This window comes from Artemia franciscana, chromosome 6, assembly GCF_032884065.1.
Source record: "Artemia franciscana chromosome 6, ASM3288406v1, whole genome shotgun sequence".
Lineage (NCBI taxonomy): Eukaryota > Metazoa > Arthropoda > Branchiopoda > Anostraca > Artemiidae > Artemia > Artemia franciscana.
In genome coordinates, this window is record NC_088868.1 from 1,507,535 (window position 1) to 1,534,355 (window position 26,821).

Here is a 26,821-nt window from a genome sequence, read left to right on the forward strand (position 1 = left end):
AGAATAATTTCGCTCTCATGTTGCAGTTTCTCGTTCACGGTCCCCAGACGTCGCGCACCATATTAGTCATCCAAGCAAAATGCATCTCACGGAAGCTCTGTATATATTGATTACATAGATAGACGAAAGTAATAAAGTTTTTTTTACTATCATCAGTTGTTTTGCTATTAAAGTTCTTTTATAGTGTGGGAAGACACGAACATACTAATCATCTGAGCATCTGAGCACATACTGATCGTCTGAGCATCTTGTGGAAGCTCTACATGTTGGTGACTCTGATAGACGAAAGGAATAAAGGCGGTTTTTTTTTTGCTATCGTCAGTTTTTTTTGTTGTCAAAGTTCTTTTGTAGTGTCCCGGAAGACACACTCAAACTGATCATCCGCTCATATTGTATCTCGTGCAAGCTCTGCACGTTGATGACACTGATAGACGAAATGAATAAAGGTGTTTTTTTCGCTATCATCAGTTTTTTCGATATCAAAGTTCTTTTATAGTGTGGGAAGACACGCACATACTAATCATCTGAGCATCTGAGCACATACTGATCATCTGAGCATCTTGTGGAAGCTCTACATGTTGGTGACTCTGTTAGACGAAAGGAAAAAAGGTGTTTTTTTTTTTTGCTATCATCAGTTTTTTTCGTTGTCAAAGTTCTTTTGTAGTGTCCCGGAAGACACGCTCAAACTGATCATCCGCTCAAACTGTATCTCGTGCAAACTCTGCACGTTGATGACACTGATAGACGAAATGAATAAAGGTGTTTTTTTCGCTATCATCAGTTTTTTCGATATCAAAGTTCTTTTATAGTGTGTCCCAGAAGACGCGCAGATACTGATAATCCACACGAAGTGCATCTCGTGGAAGCTCTATATATTGATGACACTGATAGACGAAAGGAATAAAGGTTTTTCATCAGTTTTTTGGCTATCAAAGTTCTTTTATAGTATGTCCCGGAAGACGTGCATACACTGGTCATCTGCACAAAGTGCATCTCGTGGAAGCTCTGCATGCTAATGACACAAATAGATAAAAGAATAGAGTTTATATATGAATATATATATGTATATATATGTATATATATATATATATATATATATATATATATATATATATATATATATATATATATATATATATATATATATATATATATATATATATATATATATATATATATATATAACCTGGATGATGGCCTACAACTTCTGGGATACACCAAAGAATTGTGGATTAGGTTAAAGATAGTGGAGTCTTATCACTTTATTTAGTATCTTTCATTGTCGTTTTTGAAGGTTAAACATGAGGGGAATAGGTAAGAGAAAGTATAGACACAAATTATTAAAATAGATTCCTAGATATTTATATTGAAGATATTCTGGTGTAATTAATCACAGGAAGTAGTGTAGCCGTGCCTATAATTAACAGCCACAAGGCTCTAAGTTTTTTATCATTTATTTTATTTATTTTTTGTTTACCAGAGGCACTTCATATGGAAGAGATGGTCATATAAACTTTTGACTATTCTGAGGGGGGGCTCACTCAATCGGAAATCAGAAGTTTTAGTGTCCTTTTAAGAGTAAAAAATCATCGGAGAGTAGCCAGCCCTCCCTCGCAACCTTTTTCACCCAAATACATTTGGTTAAAATTTCGAGATAGTTGTTTTGTTCAAAATAGCCCAAAGGTCAAATAAGTATTTCTTAGGGTTAACAAAAAGCCCCCAAAGCCCCTGGGGAAAGGATTGTGAGTCATGCAAGGTGCCTGTTGTTAACATGCTAGCAAATGTTGTTAACATATATAGCAAGTTATTTATTCGTCTAGGGCCTTAATTAGTTTTGGAAAAATGTTTTTCGTATGAATGTTGTCCCAAATACCCAGAAAAAACTTTTACCGAACTAAGATCGGTCCCTTGGTATTTTTAAAGAATTATAATTTTTTGATGCTGTGAGAATATGAATTTTAGAATTGGCTTATTGAATCATTAGAAGAAGTGAAAAAGACCGAACTAATGACCTAAATTGCAAATTACAAGAATCGCAATACACATTTTATGCATTAAATTTAAAAAATATACCTTAAGAATGTACATTTTTAGAAAGTGGGGTGTTGCTGAATCCTCCCATTTAAGTTTGACTACCCCTCTGCGGTTCAATCCAAATCTCATATTCTTCCATTAAAGTTTTAGGTCGATTTTGTTGTACGGAAGTTTTTAGTATTTTGACCTGTTAAAAACAGTTCAATATTTAATCAACTTATCAATCATATTTTTGCTCATTTTAATTGTTTGTTCCGGATGTGACGTAATTCAATTCTTTCACTAGTTTCTATTCTTTGTTTTTTACCGAAATCTTTTCTTTTAGATTTAGCAGAATCAATTAATAGATGGAAAATCTGTTTGAAGAAACTGTAAGTAATTTCTTATTTTTCGGATAGCTTGTAGTAAATTGTTCATAAAGTGTCATCTACCCCTAATTATACATTGAATTATAACTACTACTTGACATGTGGCATACCCAGATTTTTTTTTTTTGAGGGGCTTACAAATAAAACTCTTTACGAAACGCATCAAAAAATTAGTTTAAATGCATTTTGCTACTTTTTTGTGGGTAGTACAAAAATTTCAGGGGTAGGAAGGCGTGGACGACGTTGGATCAAACCCATTAAACCCTCTTGGATGCAGTCTTGATTATTTAAATGTGACTATCTGTTTAGTCCATTATTTTTGCGCTTGGGTTTAGTTCAGCTTTCTTGTTCTTCGACACATCTTATCTCTTGATATCTCTCACACAGATCTGATGTGCTAGAATTTTTGAGAAGAAGGCAGTAAAATCTATTCTAGTACAATTAGTAAAAACAAAGTATATTTTTACTATCTTTGACTATTTTTTCCCTGCAGTAGCATAACTGCCATTACGTATTCTCATGACGTCATCTCTGTAAAGGACGCAGGATTGACTATCCTACAGATAAGGACTTATTATCCTTCTGAGGTATATTTACATCTATGATGTACCAAGGATAGTGTTTGGGGAATTAGTGCCATTACGTATTCTCATGACGTCATCTCTGTAAAGGACGCAGGATTGACTATCCTACAGATAAGGACTTACTATCCTTCTGAGGTATATTTACATCTATGATGCACCAAGGATAGTGTTTGGGGAATTAGTGCCATTACGTATTCTCATGACGTCATCTCTGTAAAGGACGCAGGATTGACTATCCTACAGATAAGGACTTACTATCCTTCTGAGGTATATTTACATCTATGATGTACCAAGGATAGTGTTTGGGGAATCTGGCTGTTTAAATTAGTTAAGTGGAAAATTGCACAGACATATACTATGTCGTACAAACCTAAAAAAAAAATAGGAACTCAATTAATAATGAAAAACAACTCCGGAAGGAGTTTTTGGTAGTATCAGGAGCCAAATTTAAAAAAAGAAAAGAACGACACGGGATAATTGGCTAAAACGATAATTGGCTATGGTACCGAATATGTTAAGAAAGGTTTAATTGTCTTTGGAATGATCAGATTGTTATGCTCGAATTTTGACGAAAACCGTTTGTGAATTAAAACTAATTGGACTAATTAACTAAAAATGAATTTAACTAATTTAACTAATTAACTAATAATGAATTTAGCTAATTTAACTAATTAACTAATAATGAATTTAACTAATTAACGCTTGTTTTTTTTTTCATGGTTCAACAAGAAATCAGTGACGAAAATATGATACTGTCCTAAAAACTTCATAATTTTAGAGAACACAAAGAAAAAAAATATCGGAGACTTTAGGCGTGAATAGATCAACGGTGGGTCGAGGTGGCATGATCCTAAAACAACAGCATCGATAATTACATTATCTACGAAGATCAACATGTATTAGAAATGTTTAACTAGCTTAGAGTAGAAAGCAAAAGCTTAGGAGTCACAACCGAAAATAGGGGGGGGGGTGTTTTTAAATAAAATGGTTCTGAAAATTCATTTCAAAATAAATGGTTCTGACAACTTTAAAAAGGTTCCGATTATGATTAAACGGCCCTCGTGCGCCTGAATAGGTGCTGATAAATAATAAAATTAACGACCCCTTCCTTAACACCTTGCTTCTTCACGCTAAAGCTTTTTAGTACTTTAAAAAAAAACTGCTTATTTTTCTAATTAAACGGTCCTTTTATTAAACGGTCCAATACAAGGACCTTGTGGTCCTTGTATTGGGACAATGAATGAACTTTGGCGTAAAGAGTAAGCTATAGAGGAGGGGATAACCCCCTCTTATATTGAATAAATTCTTGTCGTTTTAAGTTTTAATGTTTCTCTACTTTTTGAAGTGTAACAAGTTTTTTAATGTTTAATTTCTGACCGTTTTTCGAACAATTTAAGTAAATTCACCTCTCCCTCCATGGAAAATACTGTCCCAGTAAAATTCATCCATAGAAAGTAACTCCCTCGTAAAATCTTCGACACTGGAAATTACTTCAGGTCAATTCCATCCCTGCTGCAAATTCCCCCTAGAAAATTTCTTGTGAACGTTTCTACCTAAAAAAAAGCTTTTTTTAATTTAATTTCTGATCGTTTTTCAAGTCATGACAGACTACCACCTGTGTCTCGCACGAATAGCTTCCCAATAGAGAATCGCTCCAAGTAATAATCCCCTGTGAAGAATTTCTTTCGTGGTAAATCACGTTCACATGAAAATCCCAATATTCATCCCAATAAAAAATTATCTCTGTAAAAAATCGATCCCTAGACCCTCCCCCCCACCATAAAATATATCTGTATACTTTCCAATATCAAATACACTATGTTAACAATAGGCAAATATCATAACATGTGGGCCTTCCTACAGGGGCTGTTGGGGTCATGTCATCCTAAAAGACATAGTTGGTGGACCTTTTAACTGTACTGAAGAAAATGAACATCTCAAAATTTTTATTGGACTACTTTAGGGGAAGAAAGGGCATGGGAGGAGGACTAGTTAACCTTGATTTTTTTTCTTTTTTGGTAACTTAAAAAGGGCGCTAGAACTTTTAATTTTCGTTCGAATGAGCCCTCTCCCAAACTTGTAGGATCATTGGTTCGATGCTATCACTCCTGGAAAGAACACGGAAAAAAAGAAATAAATAGACACACATCCGTAATCCTTCTCCGGGCAAAAAATACAAAACTCCATATTTTTTAATATGGGAGTTTAAAAAGTCTGAAGTAGGGTTTTCTGATAATCCAAATCTGATGGTGCAATTTTTAATAAGGTTCCTTGAATTTTGGGGGATACCTTCCCCTTTTTGAGAAAATCAGTTATATTTTTTGAAGCTCGTAGTTTTTCATTAGTAACATTAAAACTTAATGAATTTTATGTATTTGGAATGTCGCTCCTTGCTTACAGGAGCGACGGGGTGACATGAGGAGCAACACGGACTGTTTGATTATTTTCAGTTTCTCAAGATCTGAAGAAAGAAAATTGCCATTTAATGTTTAGTATTAAGTCTTTTTCAGCCATTCTGTTACTGGTAAAACAACATAATTTGCCAACTAAATCAAAACTACTATCAACTCCGATGTTCCTTTACTCGGAATGGTAAAAAACTCATACGCATAACCTTTGGATGGATGAATTGGTGGCAGGGTTGCCACCACGGTCAGTTCCTAATGTGTCACAGTTGCTCAAATTTGCTTGCTACACAGCGATTTTCGGTGCTAATAGTACAAAAATACTACTTTCGTGCTACAGGTAGCAATCCTGAGCACATGCTACAGTGCTAAAAATAATTAAATGTGCTAAAATAGCACCTTTCGTGCTATAGGTGGCAACCCTGAGCACGTGCTACATTGCTAAACATAATGAATTAGCGCTAGAGTAGCACAGCTACAGGTGGCAACCCTAATTGTTGGGGCATGTCCCATCTAAGTCTCTGATGCGTTGGCACAAATTTTTTCATGATGGTTGAATAATGAAAAAGCCGTTTTCTCGGGTAATTTGAGTAAGAAAATGTAAACATTCACGGCTCTGGTGGTAGGGGGGTGGATGGGCCGCGAGGCATATATTCATGTGTACGTCTCTACTAGATTTGATGGCGGCTGGTGCAATTTATGGTGCAGTTTCCGGCCTTAAGGACAAATTTGATTATTTAATTCATATTGGTTAATTTATTAGCAACTAATTGGAATGTTAATAAATCTATTCTCAAAGAAGCTCACCGATTCCTCAACTTCTCTTTAAAAAAAGTTTATATTGAAACCGAATTATCTCAAAGAGGGACTGGAGAACGGTCTATCTCGACTAATTCATCGTGACAGAAATTTATAGTTTTCAATCCACGATACCATCTTTCCACTGATAGACTTTTTGCTTTTAGACAAAATTGTTGGTAGGGAGAGGGGCTGGTCGAATATGGGAAAACAACTTTATCAAGTCAATTTGTGCAGCTCCCTGACACGCCTACCAATTTTCATCGTCCTAGCACGTCCAGAAGTACCAAACTCGCCAAATCACTCAACTCCCCCCCAACTCCCCCAAAGAGAGCGAATCCAGTACGATTCCGTCAATCACGTATCAAGGACATTTGCTTATTCTATCCACCAAGCCTCATCCCGATTCCTCCACTCCAAGTGTTTTCCAAGATTTCCCCCTCCAACTTTCCCCAATGTCAAAAGATCTGGTCGGGATTCGATATAAGAGCTGTGAGACATGAATTCCTTCTAAATATCCAATTTCATTAAGATCCGACCACCTATTCGTAAAATAAAAATACCCCAATTTTCACGTTTTCCAAGAATTCCGGTTTCCCCCTCCAACTCCCCCCAATGTCACAGGATCTGGTCGGAATTTAAAATTAGAGCTTTAAAGTGCAAGACCCTTCTAAATATCAAGTTTCATTAAGATCTGGTCACCCTTTCCTAAGTTACAAATATCTCAACTTTCAAAATTACCCCCCCCCCCCCAACTCCACCAAAGAGGGCAGATCCGGTCCGATTATGTCAATCACGTGTCTTAGACAGGTTTTTATTCTTCCCATCCAGTTTCATCCTTTTATCACCGCTTTAAGTATTTTCTTTGATTTCCGGTTCCCCTCAACTGCCCCCCAATTACGCTGCATCCGGTTGAGACTTAAATAAGAGATTTGAGTCACGCGGTCCTTCTAAATATGAAGTTTCATGAAGATCCGATCACTCCTTCGTAAGTTAAAATACGTCATTTTTTATAATTTTTCAGAATTAAACCCCCCCACACCCCCAACTACCCCAAAGAGACCGGATCCGTTTCGGTTATGTCAATCATGTATCTACGACTTGTGCTTATTTTTCCCACCAAGTTTCATCCCAATCCCTCCACTCTAAGTGTTTTCCAAGTTTTAGGTTTCCCCTCCTAACTCCCCCCCCAACGTCACCAGATCTGTTCGGGATTTAAAATAAGAGCTCTGAGAGACGATATCCTTCTAAATATCAAATTTCATTGAGATCCGATCACCCGTTAGTAAGTTAAAAATACCTCATTTTTTCTAATTTTTCAGAATTAGCCCCCCCCCAACTACCCCAAAGAGAGCGGATCTGTTCCGGTTATGTCAGTCATGTATATAGGACTTGTGTTTATTTTTCCCATCAAGTTTCATCCCGATCCCTCCACTCTAAGTGTTTTCCGAGATTTTAGGTTTCCCCCTCCCAACTCCCCCCCAATGTCACCAGATCCGGTCGGGATTTAAAATAACAGCTCTGAGACACGAAATTCTTCCAAACATTAAATTATCATTAAAATCTGATCAACCGTTCGTAAGTTAAAAATACTTCAATTTTTCTATTTTTCCGAATTAACGGGCCCCCCACTCCCCCCAGATGGGGAGTGGGGCCCCCATTCCCTTGCCAAATTTCATCGTCCTAGCTCACCTGGAAGTGTCTAAAGTAGCAAAACCGGGACCAACCAACCGACAGAATTTGCGATTGCTATATGTCACTTAGTTAATACCAAGTGCCATAAAAACGGAATTCTGATGCTAAGAGATACATCAAAAGAATCGGATTTTTATGCTGATTTTAAACATATAAGTTTCTTCAAATTTAGTCTTTGTCATTAAAAGTTACGAGCCTGAGAAATTTGCCTTATTTTGGAAAATAGGAGGAAACGCCCCCTAAAAGTCATAGAATCTTAACGAAAATCACACCATTGCATTCAGCATATCAGAGAACCCTACTGCAGAGATTTCAAGCTCCTATCTACAAAAAGTGGAATTTCATATTTTTTTTGCCAGAGACAGATCACGGGTGCGTGTTTATTTGTTTTTTTTTCCAGGGGTCATTGTATCGACCCAGTGGTCATAGAATGTCGCAAGAGGGCTCATTCTAACGGAAATGATAAGTTCTAGTGCCCTTTTTAAGTGATTAAATAAAAAAAATAAGTTTTTTTAACTGAAAGTAAGGAGCGACATTGAAACTTAAAACGAACAGAAATTACTTCGTATATGAAAGAGGCTGCTTCCTCATCAACGTCCCACTCTTTACGCTAAAGTTGACCCTTTCTCTGAGCTCTACATTTATAACAGTAAAGGACTTTAGCGTAAAGAGCGAGGCGTTGATGAGGAAGCAGCCTTTTTCATATACGAAGTAATTTCTGATCGTTTTAAGTTTTAATGTCACCCCTTATTTTCAGTGAAAAAAAACTGTTTTTTTTTATTTAATTTCTGAACGTTTTTGAATCAATGCATGTTTTGATTTTGGCTCTCCGCAGATGAATAATCAAAAAGAAATTTGTATATTTATTTTTTTTGGCTAAATGACTTTCTCGTAGTTTTGATCGAAGAATTTTGAGAAAAAAGGAGCGGGGGAGGAGGCCTAGTTGCCCTCCGGTTTTTTAGGTACTTAAAAAGGCAACTAGAACTTAATTTTTTACAAATATTTTTATTATTAAAAGATTTATGTAACTTACAAATTAGGTTACGTAACAAACTTTTGTATTCTCATATTTTTATTGCGTATATGAGGAGGTTCATCCCCTCGTCAGTACCTCACTTTTTACACTAAAGCTCAAATTTTGTCCTAATTTCTTAAGAATGACCCTGAATCCAAAGCCGTAAAATAAATAGTTGAAATTACATACCGTAAAGAGCAAGATGTTAGGAGGAGGTGAACCCGTAATATGCGTAATAGGTTCTGTTCGTTTTGTGTTAATGCTGCTCCTTACTTTAAGTTGAAAAAACTTTTTCATATTTATTTTTTCGTTGTTTTTTTTAATAATGCTAGATAATCCTGCGCTCCCTTCATGGAAACTTTCTTCCCCAGTGATAAATTCCTCCATGGAAAGTTCCCCCAACATATCTCCCTCTTCTTAACCCTTCCCCCCAGCCAAAAAATCCCCCTGAAAACGTCTCTACATTTTCCAGTAACCATTACTAGATGTAGGCACTGGTCAAAGTTTTTAACTTGTAGCCCCTCCAACGGAGACTCTGGGGGAGTAAGTCGTCCCCAAAGACATAGTTATAAAGTCTTTCGTCTACTCTGAATAAAATGGCTATCTCAGAATTTTGATCCGGTGACTTTGGGTAAATAACTAGCGTGGTAGGACCCCTAGGTGCCATCCATTTTTTTGGTCACTCACAAAAGGGCAATAGAACTTTGTATTTCTGTTAGAATAAGCCTTCTGGCAACATTCTATGACCACTGGGTCGGTACGATCACCCATGGAAAAAAAAACAAAAAAAAACACGCATCCTTGGTCTGCCTTCTGGCAAAAATACAAAATTCCCTGTTTTGTAGATAGGAGCTTGAAACTTCTACAATACGGTTCTCTGATACGCTGAATCTGATGGTGTGATTTTCGTTAAGACTCTATGACTTTCAGGGGTTGTTTCCCCCTATTTTCTAAAATAAGGCAAATTTTTCAGGCTCGTAACCTTTGCTGGATAAGACTGAACTTGATGAAACTTCTATATTTAAAATCAGCATTAAAATGCGATTCTTTTGATGTAGCTATTGGTATCAAAATTCCATTTTTTAGAGTTTTGGTTACTATTGAGCCGAGTCGCTCCTTACTACAGTTCGTTACCACAAACTGTTGACCAAAAAATTGCGGGCATCTAGGCCCCCTCCCACGCTCATTTTTTCCCAAAGTCAACGAATCAAAATTTTGAGATTTTGTTCCATTTTGCCATTTTTTTCAGCATAGTCGAAAACCATAATAACTATGTATTTGGGGATGGCTTACTCCCCCACAGTCCCCGGGGGAGAGGCTGCAAGTTACAAACTTTGACCAGTGTTTACATACAGTGATAGTTATTAGAAAGTGTACAGACGTTTTCAGTTTTTTTGTAAATAACGACGAAGACCACACTGCCTTTCCATCACAAACACCAAAAACAAGAAGAACAATAGGGAATTTTTTAAGACAGTGGGAAACAAATTAGGATGAATATTTCGGCCCTATGTCCAAAAGCCGTCCTCAGTAATACAAATAAGAAAAAAAACTTACAAGAGGATAAAACTAAAATGAACAGTTTTTCAAAACAGTCCCAGCATCCTTACCTCAGCGAAGTTCAACCAGGACTGATAAATAAATTGTTATGAAACGAGGCAATTCATTGAAATGAAAGAAAATGATTTAAAAACACGTTTTTAATGCCAGCCTAGCTTTTTTCGCTACTGATCTTATAGGTCTGTTTGTGACAGGTTCTGTGTTAATATCTACTGGTTTTTCATAATATTTCCGAAGGTCATTTTTAATTGAATTTGTGTATAGAGCATTCAGTGAATATTCTCCTAAATCCCCATTTAAGGAAACATTATTATTAAGAATGCTAATTTAAGGAAATATTATAAAAAACCAATAGATATTAATACAGAACCTGTCACAAATAGACCTATAAGATCAGCAGCGAAATAAGCTAGGCTGGCATTAAAAATGTGTTTTAAAATCATTTTCTTTCATTTCAATGAATTGCCTCGTTTCATAACAATTTATTTATCAGTCCTGGTTGAACTTCGCTGAGGTAAGGATGATGGGACTGTTTTGAAAAACTGTTCATTTTAGTTTTATTGATTTTATTCTCTTGAAAGTTGTTTTTTCTTATTTGTATTGCTGAGGACGGCCCTTGGACGTAGGGCCAAAATATTCATTCTAATTTGTTTCCCACTGTCTTCAAAAATTCCCTATTGTTCTTCTTGTTTTTTTTGTTTTTTTTTGGGTTGGGGGTGGGGGGGGGGTCGAGGGGAGGGGCTATGTGGGAGGATCTGTCTTTGGAGGAATATGTCATGGGGGAAAAGAAATTCAATGAAAAGGGCGCAGGAGTTTCTAGCATTACTATAAAAAAAAACAATGAAAAAATAAACATGAAAAAGTTTTTTCAATTGAAAGTAAGGGGCAGCATTTAAAACTTAAAACAAACAGAGATTATTACGCATATGAGGGGTTCTTCTCCTCCTAAATACCTCTCTCTTTATGCTAAAGTATTTTTAGTAATTTCAACTATTTATTCTTCGGGGGTCATTCTTAAAGAATTGGGACAAAACTTAAACTTGAATGTAAAGAGCGAGGTTTTAACGAGGGGACAAACCTCTTATATACATAATAAAAATATAAGAATATAGAAGTTTGCTACATAAGTTAATTCTTAAGTTATATATATTTTTTACTAATAAAAACATTCGTTAAAAATTAAACGTTCTAGTTGCCTTTTTAAATAACCGAAAAAATTAAAAGCAAATAGGCCTCCTTCCCCACTCTTTATTTCTCAAAATCTTCTGATCAAAACTAAGAGAAAGCAATTTAGCCTAAAAAAAGAATCAACATGCAAATTTCATTTTAATAATTTGTGTGCGGAGAGCCAAAATCAAACATACATTAATTTAGAAAAGTTCAGAAATTAAATAAAAAAAACTAGTTTTTTAACTGAAAGTAAGGAACGACATTAAAACTTAAAACAAACAGAAATTACTCCGTGTATGAAAGGGGCTGTTTCCTTCTCAACACCCCGCTCTTTACGCTAAAGTTTTTTACTACTGTTTAATAAAGTAGAATTGAGAGAAAGAGTCAAACTTTACCGTAAAGAGCGGGGCTTTGAGAAGGGAACAGCCCCTTTTATACACGGAGTAGTTTCTGTTCGTTTTAAGTTTTAATGTCGCTCCTTATTTTCAGTTAAAAAAAACTAGTTTTTTTATTTGATTCTAACATAAATCAAAAGTACTAGTACCCTTTCTAAGTGACCAAAAGGATCCAAAGCCCCCTCCCAATTCATTTTTTTGTGAAGACATCTGATAAAAATTCGACATAACTATTTGATTCAGCAAAGTTGAAATTTAGGGGTCCTATAACCCTCCATAGTCCCTTGGGAAACGGCTGTAAGTTACGAAATTCGCCCATGCTCACATAGAGTTTTTGTTATTGGGATATATATATAGTTTTTTTTTAGGGAGGGAGGGTCTTTGCGGAGGAAAGTTTACGAGCGTAACTTTCCAGGTAAAATTTTACACAGTGGGGAATTTTCCTGGCGTGATTTGGAAAATGGTTAGGAATTAAATTAAAATCAAGTTTATACAAATGAAAGTAATGAACAACATTAGGACTTAAAACAAACAGAAATTATTCCGTAAATAAGGGTGCTGTCCCTTCCTAAATTCTAGCTCTTTACGCAAAAGCTTTACTTTTTTTTAACATAATGAATGAGATTTATTTTAATAGCTTTAAGACTTTAGCGTAAAAAGAGAAGATAGACGTAAGGGTAGGTCTCCTATCCTTATTGTTTGTCCAACTGATATCCCCCAAAAAAAGTATAGACCCCTTACAAACCCCTTCTCGTGGAAAATACTAATTATACATCCTTATTAAAAGTTAACAGTCTGCTAGCATTGCACCACTTTATCAACTCCATCTTTGGGAAGAAAAAAAGTTCATCTCAAAATGCAATTATCTCAAAGAAGGACTTTAGACCTGTCCATTTCTGCTAATGTATCTGGACAGAAAATTACAGTTTCCCATTTAGGGGTCCGATCTTAGAAGCTCTGTGAACTGTAACTCAATCACATAATCCTAGAGAAAGCTGTTTCTTAGCTATTTTGGACACGATTCGTAAAATTTGCTCTCTACTTCAGCCAAAAGCTTAACCTTTTCTAATGACCGTTAATCCTTACAGAAATGTAAATTGGATTGTGTAATATAGAGGATATCCAAGTTATAAGTCATGTTCCTTAAATAGTCAAATTAAGAAATAAGTAGTTCCTCCTGATCCATTTGTGGCGTATGTGGCAGTTATAGATGTTTCTTTGGACCTTTTTTAACGGATGGGTCCTCTTCCTTTCGACCCCTGGGATAAAACGTGGCACTATGTTGTCAAGTAGAGATCAACCCACTGCACTACCACAAGAAATTGTGAAGCAGATCTTAGGAAATATTGAGAATTTATCATAAATATATAATAATAAAATATATAATATAAGGAAAATAATGAAATATAATAATGAAAAAAATAATGAAATATAAAATAATGAAATATGTAATGGTGAAATATATAATAATGAAAATATATAAATATATAATAATATACCAAAATGAAATACACCTTAAAGCGATGCATATATCTTCCGGGGATTTTCGGCTATTAACTAAATAAAATAACAACAAAAATTCAGGTTTTTTAGGCTTCATGACAGATTTAAAAAATTGTAGGCTACTTTCTTCAAAAAATTCTTTCGAAAATCATTTTAAATTTATCTTTTCAAAAACTATGAATATTCTATCAAAAATGATCAAAGAGTTTATTGCAACGAGCTTGTAAGTAAGGAGTGACGTGGCAAAATAGTAATGGAACTCTAAAAAAAGGAGTCTTGGTAACAATTAATACATTAGAAGAATGGGTTTTTATGCTAATTCTGAACATAAAAAACTAATTGTGTTTAATGTCCCCCATCAAAAGCTAAAAGCCTATGTAACTTTTCCTAATTTATGAAAAAGGAGGGAACAACCATACAAGAGCTATATATATATATATATATATATATATATATATATATATATATATATATATATATATATATATATATATATATATATATATATATATATATATATATATATATATATATATATATATATATATTCAACCATATTGTAGAGGTTTCAAACTCATCTCTATGAAAATATGGATTTTTTTACCAGAAGAAACATCACGGCTATACTTTTATTTGTTTTTGCTTTTTTTGTCCCCAATGGTTATAGTTTCGAACCAATGGCCATAGAAAATCTGTAGAGGGCTCCATTTAAAAAAAATTAGAAGTTCTAGTGCTCTTTTTAAGAGACGCAAAGCTTAGGTTGCTACTGGGGCAACGTCTCCACGGAGAGGGGCGCATCTCGCGGTATGATTTTAAGGACAACAATTTTACTGCTCGTCATCTTGCTTTTGTATGATAGGTTTTCAAATAAATAAATAATAAATAAAGAAATAACTAGAGCTTAAAACGAAAAGAAATTATTCTGTATGCGAGGAGGGCTGCCTCTTCTTCAAGTATCGCCCTTTACGTTAAAGTTTTACTGTTTGGCCCAATTTTAAGAGCAACCCCTCAAACACAAGGGCTGTTTATTTGGAATAGGAAGCTTTTTTAGAGCTCTAAAAAACTTCAGCGTAATGAGTAAGGGATTCAAAAGTGGGTAGCACCCCTCATATAGAGGATAATTTCTGTTTTTTAAGTTTTAATGTTTCTGCTTACTTATAGCTGAAAAACTTTTTTGTTTAATCATAGAAAAAGTCTACTAAGTGCTTAGTATACAAATCTACAAGAATTAGCATCTGAAAGATATATTATATTATTAATGACCATCAGCACCTATTCACTTGTCCTAGGGAGGGGCCAAAGAATTTTTATTTAAAAATTGAATATGCCAAAAAATATATTTTCAAAACACAACGGGAGGGGGTAGTATTTCGGCTTTTTTCAGCTATATCAAAGACTACACCAAAATGGCATTTTAAAACGTCTAGGTGTGATGACCCCTCTGCTGGCTTCCCTCAGTTGATAGTCGGTACCGACTTGTACTGACTACCTAGAAAATACACCGATTAAACCAGATGTTTGGTATATATTGCGTAATAAATGCATCAGAGTTGCATTAGTATGTTCATGTGGATGTTGGAAAGAATCTTATAGTTAGTTTTAAAAGAATAACCTTATTATGATGGTGGCTTACATGGATGTGCAACGCAGAGAAAGGATGTTTTAATTACCCTTTCTTGGCGATTTCTCCTTCAGGTAACCAAAAGTTTGCAACGTTTGTTCAGTGCCACATGGGTCAAAGTAGGGGGAGAGGGGCTTTTTGCATTTTTGGTGGTTTCAATAAAATAAAAAGAAAAAATACTCCCTCCCCCAGATTATTCAAACCACTCCTTTCTCTTTGTTTTTTTTTTTCTCCAAACAATCCGTGCCTCTCCCTACTTTTTCATGAATTGACGTCCTTGTGTTCATTTATTTTAATTAATATTGGTCAAGATGTTTCTTTGCATTTAGTTATCCATCTATTAACTACATTGAAAGTACTATACAGACAAACTTTTCTTTTATTCATATGTCTTACCAGACTTAACGTTACTACGAAGTCTGTGGACACGCCCTACCAATCGTGCATTGTATTGATAGGAATGGCAAGGGAAAAATCCATAAATTATCTTCATTTTCGGTAAAGAGCCTTTTTTTAGGGCTTTTCTAAGGGGGCCTATCCTCAGATCGTGTTGGCATACCTTTTTAAGTTTTGGGTAACATCGAGGGGGCACCCACTGTCAGAAATGACATAGCCGGCACCAGGTGGCGAATGCCAAGCATGGCGAAAACTGTGCCGCGAGTGGTGTAAACTGTTCCAAACAGTACGAAACTGCGCGGCACACATGGTATTCTGGGATATATACCAGGTGGCAGAAAATGGATACCCTTAGGCAACACGTCTGGCTTACTGATTCAAAAATAAATCTTTTACTTAATTTACGCTGATGCGTAACTTGGAGATTCTTCTTGAATTTCCTTTTCTAAGATACAGCTTATTGCTTGTCATAAAGGAAAGAAAATATCTTATTGTCTTTGATTGAACGTTGCCAAGTTATATTTCATACAAGTCTGCACTTTTAACAAATTCAATATTTGATTCTTCCCATTGTTTTGATCCTATTCCTAGGATTCTGATAGCTAGACGAAAGCTGATCATCCAAGGCTTTGCCATTGAAACGCGTAAAATATCTATAGGCGTAACCAAGGGGGGCTGGCGCAAGGCCACTCACCCCTCCTTGGATTGATTTTCTTTTAAATTTTGACTCTTTTATTTTGCATTTATTAATTCAGTATATTTTAGATTATAAAAGGCAAGTAAATGGGATTGAAACCCAATATCTGAGCCTTTTTTCTTATGTGCCCCCTCATATTGGTTAGCGCGGGTAATACCTATAAACAGGTTAACAAATTATATAGTTTTACTCCTTATTCATGCACAAATGAGAAAGAGGTGATGGGAGTCATTCTTTAAATTGACAAATAGACTCTGCTATCCCCTGCAAAAAATATTTGGTACTTGTCCCTAGTCTCGACCACACTCAAGAAGGAAAGTCAGGTTAATAATAATGAAGTATACCGAAACATGATGGAAATATAATGCTTTAGTAAAAATATTCTGGAAACTACAACAGAGAATTATGGAAAGTAGGCCATTCAGAAAGTATTATATTAAATACCTAATTGAATCTAATCAAAACAACTCTATATATCAAATATTCAATTAAAATATACCTGTAGAGTAGTTTATTAACTGAGACTAATTATCTCCGAATGCAAATAGGGAAACAGGTTTTACTCGGATCAAAAACTTGAGTGTGGTCGGGATTACAGACGAGTAGCCTACCAACGTTTTTATTACAACCTCCCCTCCCCCTCCCGCAGAAGAAACTTTCTTCACACTCTGAACTTTAGCGTAAAGAGCGGGGCGTTGATAAGGAAGCAGCCCCTTTCATATACGAAGTAATTTCTGTTCGTTTTAAGTTTCAATGTCGCTCCTTACTTTCAGTTAAAAAAAACGTGTTTCTTTTTTATTTAATTTCTGAACGTTTTTGAATCAATGCATCTTTCGATTTTGGCTCTCCGCAGAGAAATAATTAAAACGAAGTTTGCATATTTATTTTTTTTTTGGCTAAATGGCTTTCTTATAGTTTTGATCGAATGATTTTGAGAATAAAAGGAGAGAGGGAGGAAACCTAGTTGCCCTCCGATTTTTTGGTTGCTTAAAAGACAACTAGAACTTTTAATTTTTTGCGAATGTTTTTATTAGTAAAAGATATACGTAACTTATAAATTAGCTTACGTAACGAACTTTGTATCCTCACGTTTTTATTACATATATGAGGGGTTCACCCCCTCGTCAGTACCTCACTCTTTACCCTAAAGCTTAAATTTTGTCCCAATTCATTAAGAATGACCCCTGAATCACATAAGCCGTAGAATAAATAGTTGAAATTACTAAAAAAACATTAGCGTAAAGAGCGAAATATTAGGAGGAGGTGACCCCCTAATATGCGTAATAATTTCTGTTCGTTTTAAGTTTTAATGCTTCTCCTTATTTTCAGTTGAAAAAAAACTTTTTCGTATTTATTTCTTCATTATTTTTTTTTAATAATGCTAGAAATTCCTGGGCTCCCTTCATGGAAATTTTCTTCCTCTTTGACAAATTCCTCGATGGAAAGTTCCCCAACATGTCCGCCTCTTCTCAACACCTCCTCCCAACCAAAAACTCCCCCTGGAAAGGTCTTTACACTTCCCAATAACCATTACTATATGTAAACACTGGTCAAAGTTTGTAACTTGTAACCCCTCCCACGGGGACTATGGGGGAGTAATTCGTCCTCAAAGACATAGTTATAAGGTTTTTCGACTACGCTGAAAAAAATGGCTGTCTTAGAATAAGGTTTGTCGATACGCTGAAGCTGATGATGCGATTTTCATTAAGATTCTATGACTTTTAGTGGTTTCCCCCTATTTTCTAAAATACAGCAAATTTTCTCAGGCTCGTAACTTTTGATGGGTAAGACTAAACTTGATGAAACTTATATAGTTAAAATAAGCACTAAAATGCAATTCTTTTGATGTAGCTATTAGTATCAAAATTCCATTTTTTATAATTTTGGTTACTATTGAGCCGGGTCGCTCCTTACTACAGTTCATTACCACAAACTGTTTGAAATGAATATTTGAAATGAATATCTTATTTATGGTAAAAAAAAAGACTAATCATAAAATTTGAGGCTGAAAAAAATAATGGCTCTAGTTATAGCTGCAACTTAGTAAAGAATGACCCACAACCGACAGCAGCAGACGGTTTGAAATCGTGTTTGGAAAATATATATTTTGTTTTTTTTTTTTGAAAAAAAAATAGGTGCATGATTAGAAAAAGCTTTCATTTAAAGATTATTCAAGAATGACGACCGTTATCTAGGTAAAAATTCATTAGGAAAACTAAAATTCAGAGATTTGCAAAAGAGTTTCAAAACACCTTGAAAATGAGGGCGGATCATAATGATAAGCCTACCACAGCAGAGTAAAAAACATGGATAATAACATGGCTAACAACATGGCTGATCATAATGAGATACCCACAACAACATGGTTAAAAACCCTGAACCGTAGGTTTTTGAGTCCGCCATTTTGAAAAACAAGATTGATACGGTGCCACCAAGGTACATCAAGATCATAAAGATATGTGTAATTGCTCAATTGACAACTAATATTCATATCCCTGTGCTTTTTTAGAATATAAAGTTCCCATTGATAGTTGATAGTCCCATTGATAGTCCCATTGGTAGTTCCCTTTGATAGTCCCCTCTGCGTATGCTCGACAAATTTAGTTTTGTCATAAAGATAACTTTAATCACTAGTTTTTTAAGTGTATTTTCAGTAAGGTTAATAAATCATATACTCATTTAGAATATGGTTCATAAATTGAAAGATGTTTTAAGTTCAGATAACAAAGGTTACTCTTGTCAAAGAAGTCTCTGGAAGAAAATTTAATCTTTTCTTGTCATAAAAGCTATTATTCTAACTGTAGAGCTTCGCATGACCGATTAATAGATGATTGAAAGTTTAATATTAGAGCTAAGCTCTGCCTTTTCGTTAATAACAAGTGGGCTGAAAAAAAAAGTGGACTTAAGAAAAAGAAAACAAAACAGTGAAATGAATATTTTTCATAATTTTAATATAGGCAAAAAAAATTAAAAAATACAGGATATTTATACCTACGCTAAATCGGAGTTGAAATTAAGTGGTTTAGTGGCTTTTCTGCCTTCAATGGAAAGGGTTTAGTAAAAAAAAAAACACACAGCATAAAATACCAAGAACATCAACATATTTTTGGCCCCAGGCCCACCTTAGGTTTATTCACACCCAAAAACTGCGATTTTCTAAGATCTCGCTTTTAGTTGCCTAAAGCTATGACGTTTTTCGGGCATTGTCACATTTTGCTCAGTGTTGCCACGTTGAAAAGGAAAGATAAATAAGCAAACTAATTGATTAAATTTGGCAACGCTTTTCCCCCGTAAAAATTCAAACATTAATTGTTCGTAGATTCCCGAAAACAACTCGGCTTTTAAGGGAAAGTTCGATTTTTTTAAGCTGTTTGATACCGCATGTGTAGCTTCTTCTTTGTTTGATTTTTCGCCCCCCCCCTTTTCTTTCAATGTGACGCCCGCTGCTACAAAAACTGCATAACCGTAAATGGAGAATATTTTAAAACATAAAATTCCCAACTTTTCCTTTTTTTACATATACATGGTTGTGTATGTTTCCAGCCTATTCAAACAAACATATTCAGTTTTCACTGTCGTTGGTACTTCCCATCCCATCATAAATTAAATTCATTTTTCCACATTTTGAAGCAACTAGTGCTCAAACATCGCTTAAAACCAGTGTTAATCATTTAGTCAAGAAACAAGATTTTTAAAATTTGTATACTCAGGTTCTAATGATATTTTAACCTCCGGAGCTCAACTCATTTTATTTCTTCTTTTTTCATTTTTTTTCTTAAAATGTGTCAAATGTGTTTTCTCACCAAAGCAGAATTCCAGAAAAGTAGCTTCTGGTGCCAAAATAACTTTTGATGTTCCTTGTATTATTAAAAAAAACTTTCCTGGTAGAATCAACTTGTTCTTGATATAAATACCCAAATACAAAATTTTTATTGTCCAACAACACCTTTTGATTTAACACTGCCTGTCTTAGCCAATTAAAGATAATCTGGCGTTTACTGCTTTGATCGAGGTACGCAACCAGTGAAAAGCGAAGAAAAGAAAGGTTTTTAATCAAACAGTTCGTGGTAACGACCTGTAGTAAGGAGCGACTCGGCTCAATAGTAACCAAAACTCTAAAAAATGGAATTTTGATACCAATACCTACATCAAAAGAATCACATTTTAATGCTGATTTTAAATATATAAGTTTCATCAAGTTTAGTCTTACCCATCAAAAGTTACGAGCCTGAGAAAATTTGCGTTATTTTAGAAAATAGGGGGAAACGCCCCCTAAAAGTTATAGAATCTTAACGAAAATCACACCATCAGATTCAGTGTATCAGAGAACCCTACTGTAGAAGTTTCAAGCTCCTATCTACAAAAATGTGGAATTTTGTATTTTTTGCCAGAAGGCAGATCACGGATGCGTGTTTATTTGTTTTTTTGTTTTTTTGTTTTTTTTTTCCCCAGGGGTGATCGTATCGACCCAGTTGTCCTAGAATGTTGCAAGAGGGCTTATTCTAACGGAAATGAAAAGTTCTAAGTGCCCTTTTTAAGTGACCAAAAAAATTGGAGGGTACCTAGGCCCCCTCCCACGCTAATTACTTTACAAAACTCAACGGGTCAAGATTCTGAGATAGCCATTTTATTCAGCGTAGTCAAAAAACCTTATAACTATGTCTTTGGGGACGACTTACTCCCCCACAGTCCCCGTGGGAGGGGCAACAAGTTACAAACTTTGACCAGTGCTTACAGATAGTAATGGTTATTGGGAAGTGTACAGGCTTTTTCAGGAGGATTTTTTGGTTGGGGGAGGGGTTGAGAAGAGGGGGATATGCTGGGGGAAATTTCCATCGATAATTTGTCATGGGGGAAGAAAATCTCCATGAAGGGAGCGCAGGATTTACTAGCATTATTTAAAAAAAAACAATGAAAAAATAAATATGAAAAAGTTCTTTCAGCTGGAAGTAAGGAGCAGCATTGAAACTTAAAACAAACAGAAATTATTACCCATTTGAGGGGCTCACCTCCTCCTAATACCTCGCTCTTTACGCTAAAGTATTTTTGGTAATTTCAGCTATTTATTCTACGGCTTTTGTGATTCTGGGGCCATTCTTAATGAATTGGGACAAAATTTAAGCTTTAGCGTAAAGAGCGAGGATCTGACAAGGGGTGAACCCCCTCATATATGTAATAAAAATATGAGAATACACAAGTTCTTTACGTAAGCTAATTTACAAGTTACGTAAATCTTTTACTAATAAAAATATTCGTAAAAAATTAAAAGTTCTAGTTGCCTTTTTAATTAACCAAAAAATCGGAGGGCAACTAGGTTTCCTCCCCCGCTCTTTTTTTCTCAAAATCTTTCAATAAAAATTATGAGAAAGCCATTTAGCCAAAAAAAAAAAAATGCAAATTTCGTTTTAATTATTCCTCTGCGGAGAGCCAAAATCAAAACATGTATTGGTTCAAAAACGTTCAGAAATTAAATAAAAAAAACTGTTTTAAAAAGAAGAATTGAGAGAAAGAGTCAAACTTTAGCTTAAAGAGCGAGGCGTTGATGAGGAAGCAGCCTCTTTCATATACGAAGTAATTTCTGGTCGTTTTAAGTTTTAATGTCGCTCCTTACTTTCAGTTAAAAAAACTTGTTTTTTTTTATTTTAAGAACCAAAGAATATGTAAACTTATAACCTATACCTAACAAGTTTAACCTAAAACTTATACTTAACCTAACAAGATTTCAAAAGTTAGTCTATTCTTACTTTGTGAAGACTGCATTTTAACTTCAAATAACTCTTGAAAATAAAAAAAAGTCAATAAAATTTTAACTCAAATAGAAATATTATCAAACTGAAGATTTTTTGAAATTTTAGAAGTGATAAATTAGAAAAGTCAAGTTTTAGCAGCGAATATAAATTTTAGAAATGTGTGAGGAATTCAAATTTCCAATATCCTTTCAATTTTCTTACATTTTTTTTTAACGTGGTCCTTAAGCCCTAAGCTGCAACTGGGGTTAGTAGTTTTCAATCTATCTTCACATGTTTTATCACCGAATACCCGACTCCTAGAAGTTTTCCATTCTCTTTGGCAAGAATCTTCAGTGAATCGTATTAAGTGTGAAAGAATCCGGAAGAAAAAGTCAAAATCAGAGAAACCGCAAAAATATAAAATTCAGAATTCAAATCATAGAAAATAGAAATTTAGAAAAACAAGAGCTAAGAGCTCATATGGCACTTGTGACGAGGCGAGAAGAGCTAAGAGCCAAGAGATCATATGGTATGAGCTCTAACAAAATTCTATGAATCAATAGATTGATTTAAAAAGGAAAATAAGAGGCTTAATGCCGGTCAAGATTTAAAATAAGAGCTCTGAGTCACAAAGTCCTTCTAAATATCAAAATTCATTAAGATCCGATCACCCACTCGTAAGTTATAAATACCTAATTTTTTCTAATTTTTCCTCTCCCTTTTGCCCCCCAGATGGTCGAATCTGGGAAAACGACTTTATCAAGTCAAATTGTGCAGCTCCCTGACACGCCTACCAATTTTCATCGCCCTAGCACGTCCAGAAGCACCGAACTCGCCAAATCACTGAACCCCTCCCCCCAACTCCCCCAAAGAGAGCGAATCCAGTACGATTCTGTCAATTACGTATCAAGGACATTTGTTTATTCTATCCACCAAGCTTCATCCCGATTCCTACACTCCAAGTGTTTTTCCAAGATTTCCCCCTCCAAATCCCCACAATGTCAAAAGATCTGGTCGGGATTTGACATAAGAGCTCTGAGACATGAATTCCTTCTAAAAATCAAGTTTCATTACGATCCGATCATCTATTCGTAAGATATAAATACTCCAATTTTCATGTTTTCCAAGAATTCCGTTTCCCCCCTCCAACTCCCCCGAATGTCACAGGATCTGGTCGGAATTTGAAATTAAAACTTTAAAGCACAAGATCCTTCTAAATATCAAATTTCAATAAGATCTGGTCACCCTTTCGTAAGTTACAAATACCTCAATTTTCAAAATTACCCCCCCCCCCCCCAATTCCACCAAAGAGAGCAGATCCGGTCCAGTTATGTCAGTCACGTATCTTAGACAGGTTTCTATTCTCCCCATACAGTTTCATCCTGATCTCACCGCTTTAAGTATTTTCTAAGATTTCCGGTCCCCCCAACTGCCCCCCCAATTACGCTTGATCCGGTTGAGATTTAAAATAAGATATCAGAGTTACGAGGTCCTTCTAAATATGAAGTTTCATGAAGATCCGATCACTCCTTCGTAAGTTAAAAATACGTCATTTTTCTTATTTTTCAGAATTACCCCCCCCCCCGCAATTGAGCGGATCCGTTCCAATTATGTAAATCACGTATGCAAGACTTCTGCTTATTTTTCCAACCAAGTTTAATCCCAATCCCTCCAATCTAAGCGTTTCCCATCATTTTAGGTCTCCCCACCCCAAACTTCCCCCAATGTCACCAGATCCGGTCAGGATTTGAAATAAGAGCTTTGAGACACGATATCCTTCTAAAAATCAAATTTCATGGAGATCCAATCACCCGTTCGTAAGTTAAAAATACCTCATTTTTTCTAATTTTTCAGAATTAACCCCCCCCCCCAACTACCCCAAAGAGAGCGGATCCGTTCTGGTTATGTCAATCATGTATCTAGGACTCGTGTTTTTTTCCATCAAGTTTCATCCCGATCCCTCCATTCTAAGTGTTTTCCAATTTTTAGGTTTCTCCCTCCCAACTCCCCCCCCCAATGTCACTAGATCCGGTCGGGTTTAAAATAAGAGCTCTGAGCCACGATATCCTTCTAAATATCGAATTTCATTGAGATCCGATCACCCGTTCGTAAGTTAAAAATACCTCATTTTTTTTTATTTTTTCAGAAATACCCCCCCACCCCAACTACCCAAAAGAGAGCGGATCCGTTCCGTTTATGTCAATCATCTATCTAGGACTTGTGTTTATTTTTCCCAATGTTTTGTGTGATGACCGACAGACATATTAAGACCGACAGACAGACCGACAGACCGACAGAATTGGCGACTGCTATATGTCACTTGGTTAATACCAAGTGCCATAAAAATACATTGATGTTTAACTAGTTTATTTTGAATTTCTCTTTTGTTTTTTTTTTTACTCAAGAAATGCTCTTATCTATTCCCATAGTTCAAATCTCTCTTTCAAGTCAACCGCCGGACACATTTTCCCTTTGCGGGGCAAATTTGTCTGATTCTTTAACGAAATCTCTTTTCAAGGATACTTGCGTGTACTGTCTCACTTTGATTTTTAAGCCCTTTTTTTGTGAGATCAAGTGTCTAGACATAAGCCGCAAGATATCTTCTCAAAGCCTTCCACAAATAAGATAAACGTCCAGCACATTGATTATTGACTGGAATGTCCAAAATATATGATTATTAATGTTTATATGTTTAAAATTTATGTTCAAAATATGTTTATGTTATATGTTAAAATATGTATATGTTTAAAATATATGTTCAAAATATGTTTATGTTTATATGTTTAAAATATATGTTCAAAATATATGTTTATTAATACAATTTCTCAAAGTACCAAGGACGGTGAAAAAAGAATGCGATTATTGGAATTGGAGAAGTGAGAACTTACACAACCAGGGATTATCATACAAATAGGGAATTCAATTTTGAATGAAGTAAATAAAAAAAAAACTAGTTGAATATTTAGATTGATTAATTGTTCAAATATCTCAGGGTACCCCAGCCAAGTGTAAAGTTGAGCAGTGATCAAATATTGGCAGTAAGAAGTCACGATACTAAGAAAACCAAGCCATTTGCCATGGATAAATGTCCAAACCACTCAGCACACACAAGCCCTGTGTAAAGCTGAGCTGGTCAATAATATAAGTGAATCAATTCAATAGTATCCAGAGCATTTCATTTCCAGACTTTGTTTCTTGGTATTACAGTGGGGTGTTAAAGCAAGTTCCGGTTCAAGAATCACAAAGCAACCTCTCACAGTTCAAAATTGTGTACTTATCGGTTATATAATAGACACTCGGGAAGTGAAGTTCGATTAATGCTAATGAAATGAAATAAATATGATGTGAATGAAATGAAACTTTTGATAAATAGTTAGAAACAATTTTGGGCTATATATTTGTACATTAGGGGGGGGGGGTAAATCATAGTATATTTGGAATGCGGAAACTAGCCATTGCCGTATTTAGTATATGCTATGGTTTACCCCCACCCCCCTAATGTGCAAATATATAGCTTAAACTTTTGATAAAGCTAATGAAATAAAGCAAAATATAGTGAAATAAAATACTTCATTAGGAAAATTGTAAAATTGCACCTTAGAATTATGTACCCAGAGCGCAGAAATGTCGTTAAGAATCGCGTTAGAAGGAGGTCTTCCTTCTGCCTTTGCTGCCACCCACCGGTTATTATCCCATTTGATCTTTGCCATCCAAATGATTGACAGTATAAAGAAGTTACTTTACCAGTTTCTTGTGTCGAAATTTTATAGTGTCTTCTATATAACCGATGTACCGAAGTACCAAAAATTGTTCTAAGATTGCATGAAAGCTGGGTTGGAAGGTCCGTGATCGCTGATCGGTATGATTGATCTTGAGACCTCTCTTTAGTTGACATTCAAGACCTTAGCCTCCCAGAGTCACTTCTATTGGGCTATTTTATGAATCTCCTCCACAAAGAGTTAAGAGTCTCTATTGTGCAGAAGAGTGAATATATTATTCCCTTATTCTGCAAATAAATTATGGATAACCTAAAGGTTACATTCTATAGAAAGTAAATTAAACACCAACAACACCTTACATCAACTATTTCCTTCAGTTATTACTAAAAACTAAGACGCGAAGTCTATAAGAAATAATATTTATTTATGTACTTTTTAAAGTATCAAGGACAGTGAAAATGGAATGTGATCACTGGAATTGGTGAAGTAGGAACCTGATTTGATAGTTGTGGGTGCCAAACTAAAAAAGACACATGGACGAAAAATCAGCAAAAAATAAACTAAAACAGGTACTTAAAACATGCCTGTCTGATGGGTTACCCAGCATAAAGACTATGAAATATATCTTCCCTACGGATCTTTTAAGTCACCTTGGAATATATAGGTGAAACATCACAAAAATAGGTTGTACATCACACAGAACATCCAATTTTTAGGCCCCTGTTGTTGTTTATATGCTGTAAATAGTGTCTCAGCCTCGTAAATATAGTAATATTACCCCTTAGTATATTACTAACTTCAAATATCATATACCATAATCGAATATCGTAAATATTACCCCTTAGTTTGATGCAACCAAATTATAATTTGTCTTTCTTTTCAGAGGGATTATGTTCAATGCTGCACAGAGCAAGCTGCAATGCTGCAGCAACAACAAGAGTATTTACATCAACAATTATTGGAGTGTCAACTGAAAGTTTACGAAGAACTAGAAAATAGTACAACTGAAGGTATGCATGCTAAATTTAAAAACTCGACTGCTAAAAAGCACTCAAAGCTGCAATTTAATAGCAAATAAGTAAAAATATATTTTTTTATGTTAAATATTAAATCCTTTCATAAGACTTGCCGC

The 26,821-nt window shown here is 35.1% G+C and overlaps 1 protein-coding gene across 3 annotated transcripts in view; it reads left to right on the plus strand.

The window, feature by feature from the left end:
* LOC136027893 (uncharacterized) overlaps nucleotides 1–26,821 on the plus strand; it is a 72,848-nt gene that overhangs the window by 34,011 nt on the left and 12,016 nt on the right. For all 3 annotated transcript variants that reach the window (XM_065705324.1, XM_065705323.1, XM_065705325.1), the window contains exons 2-3: nucleotides 2,360–2,405; nucleotides 26,573–26,699. In XM_065705324.1, coding sequence (XP_065561396.1) covers nucleotides 2,382–2,405; nucleotides 26,573–26,699 — 151 coding nt within the window. In that variant the 5' untranslated portion in view covers nucleotides 2,360–2,381. The remainder of the gene's footprint in view (nucleotides 1–2,359; nucleotides 2,406–26,572; nucleotides 26,700–26,821) is intronic.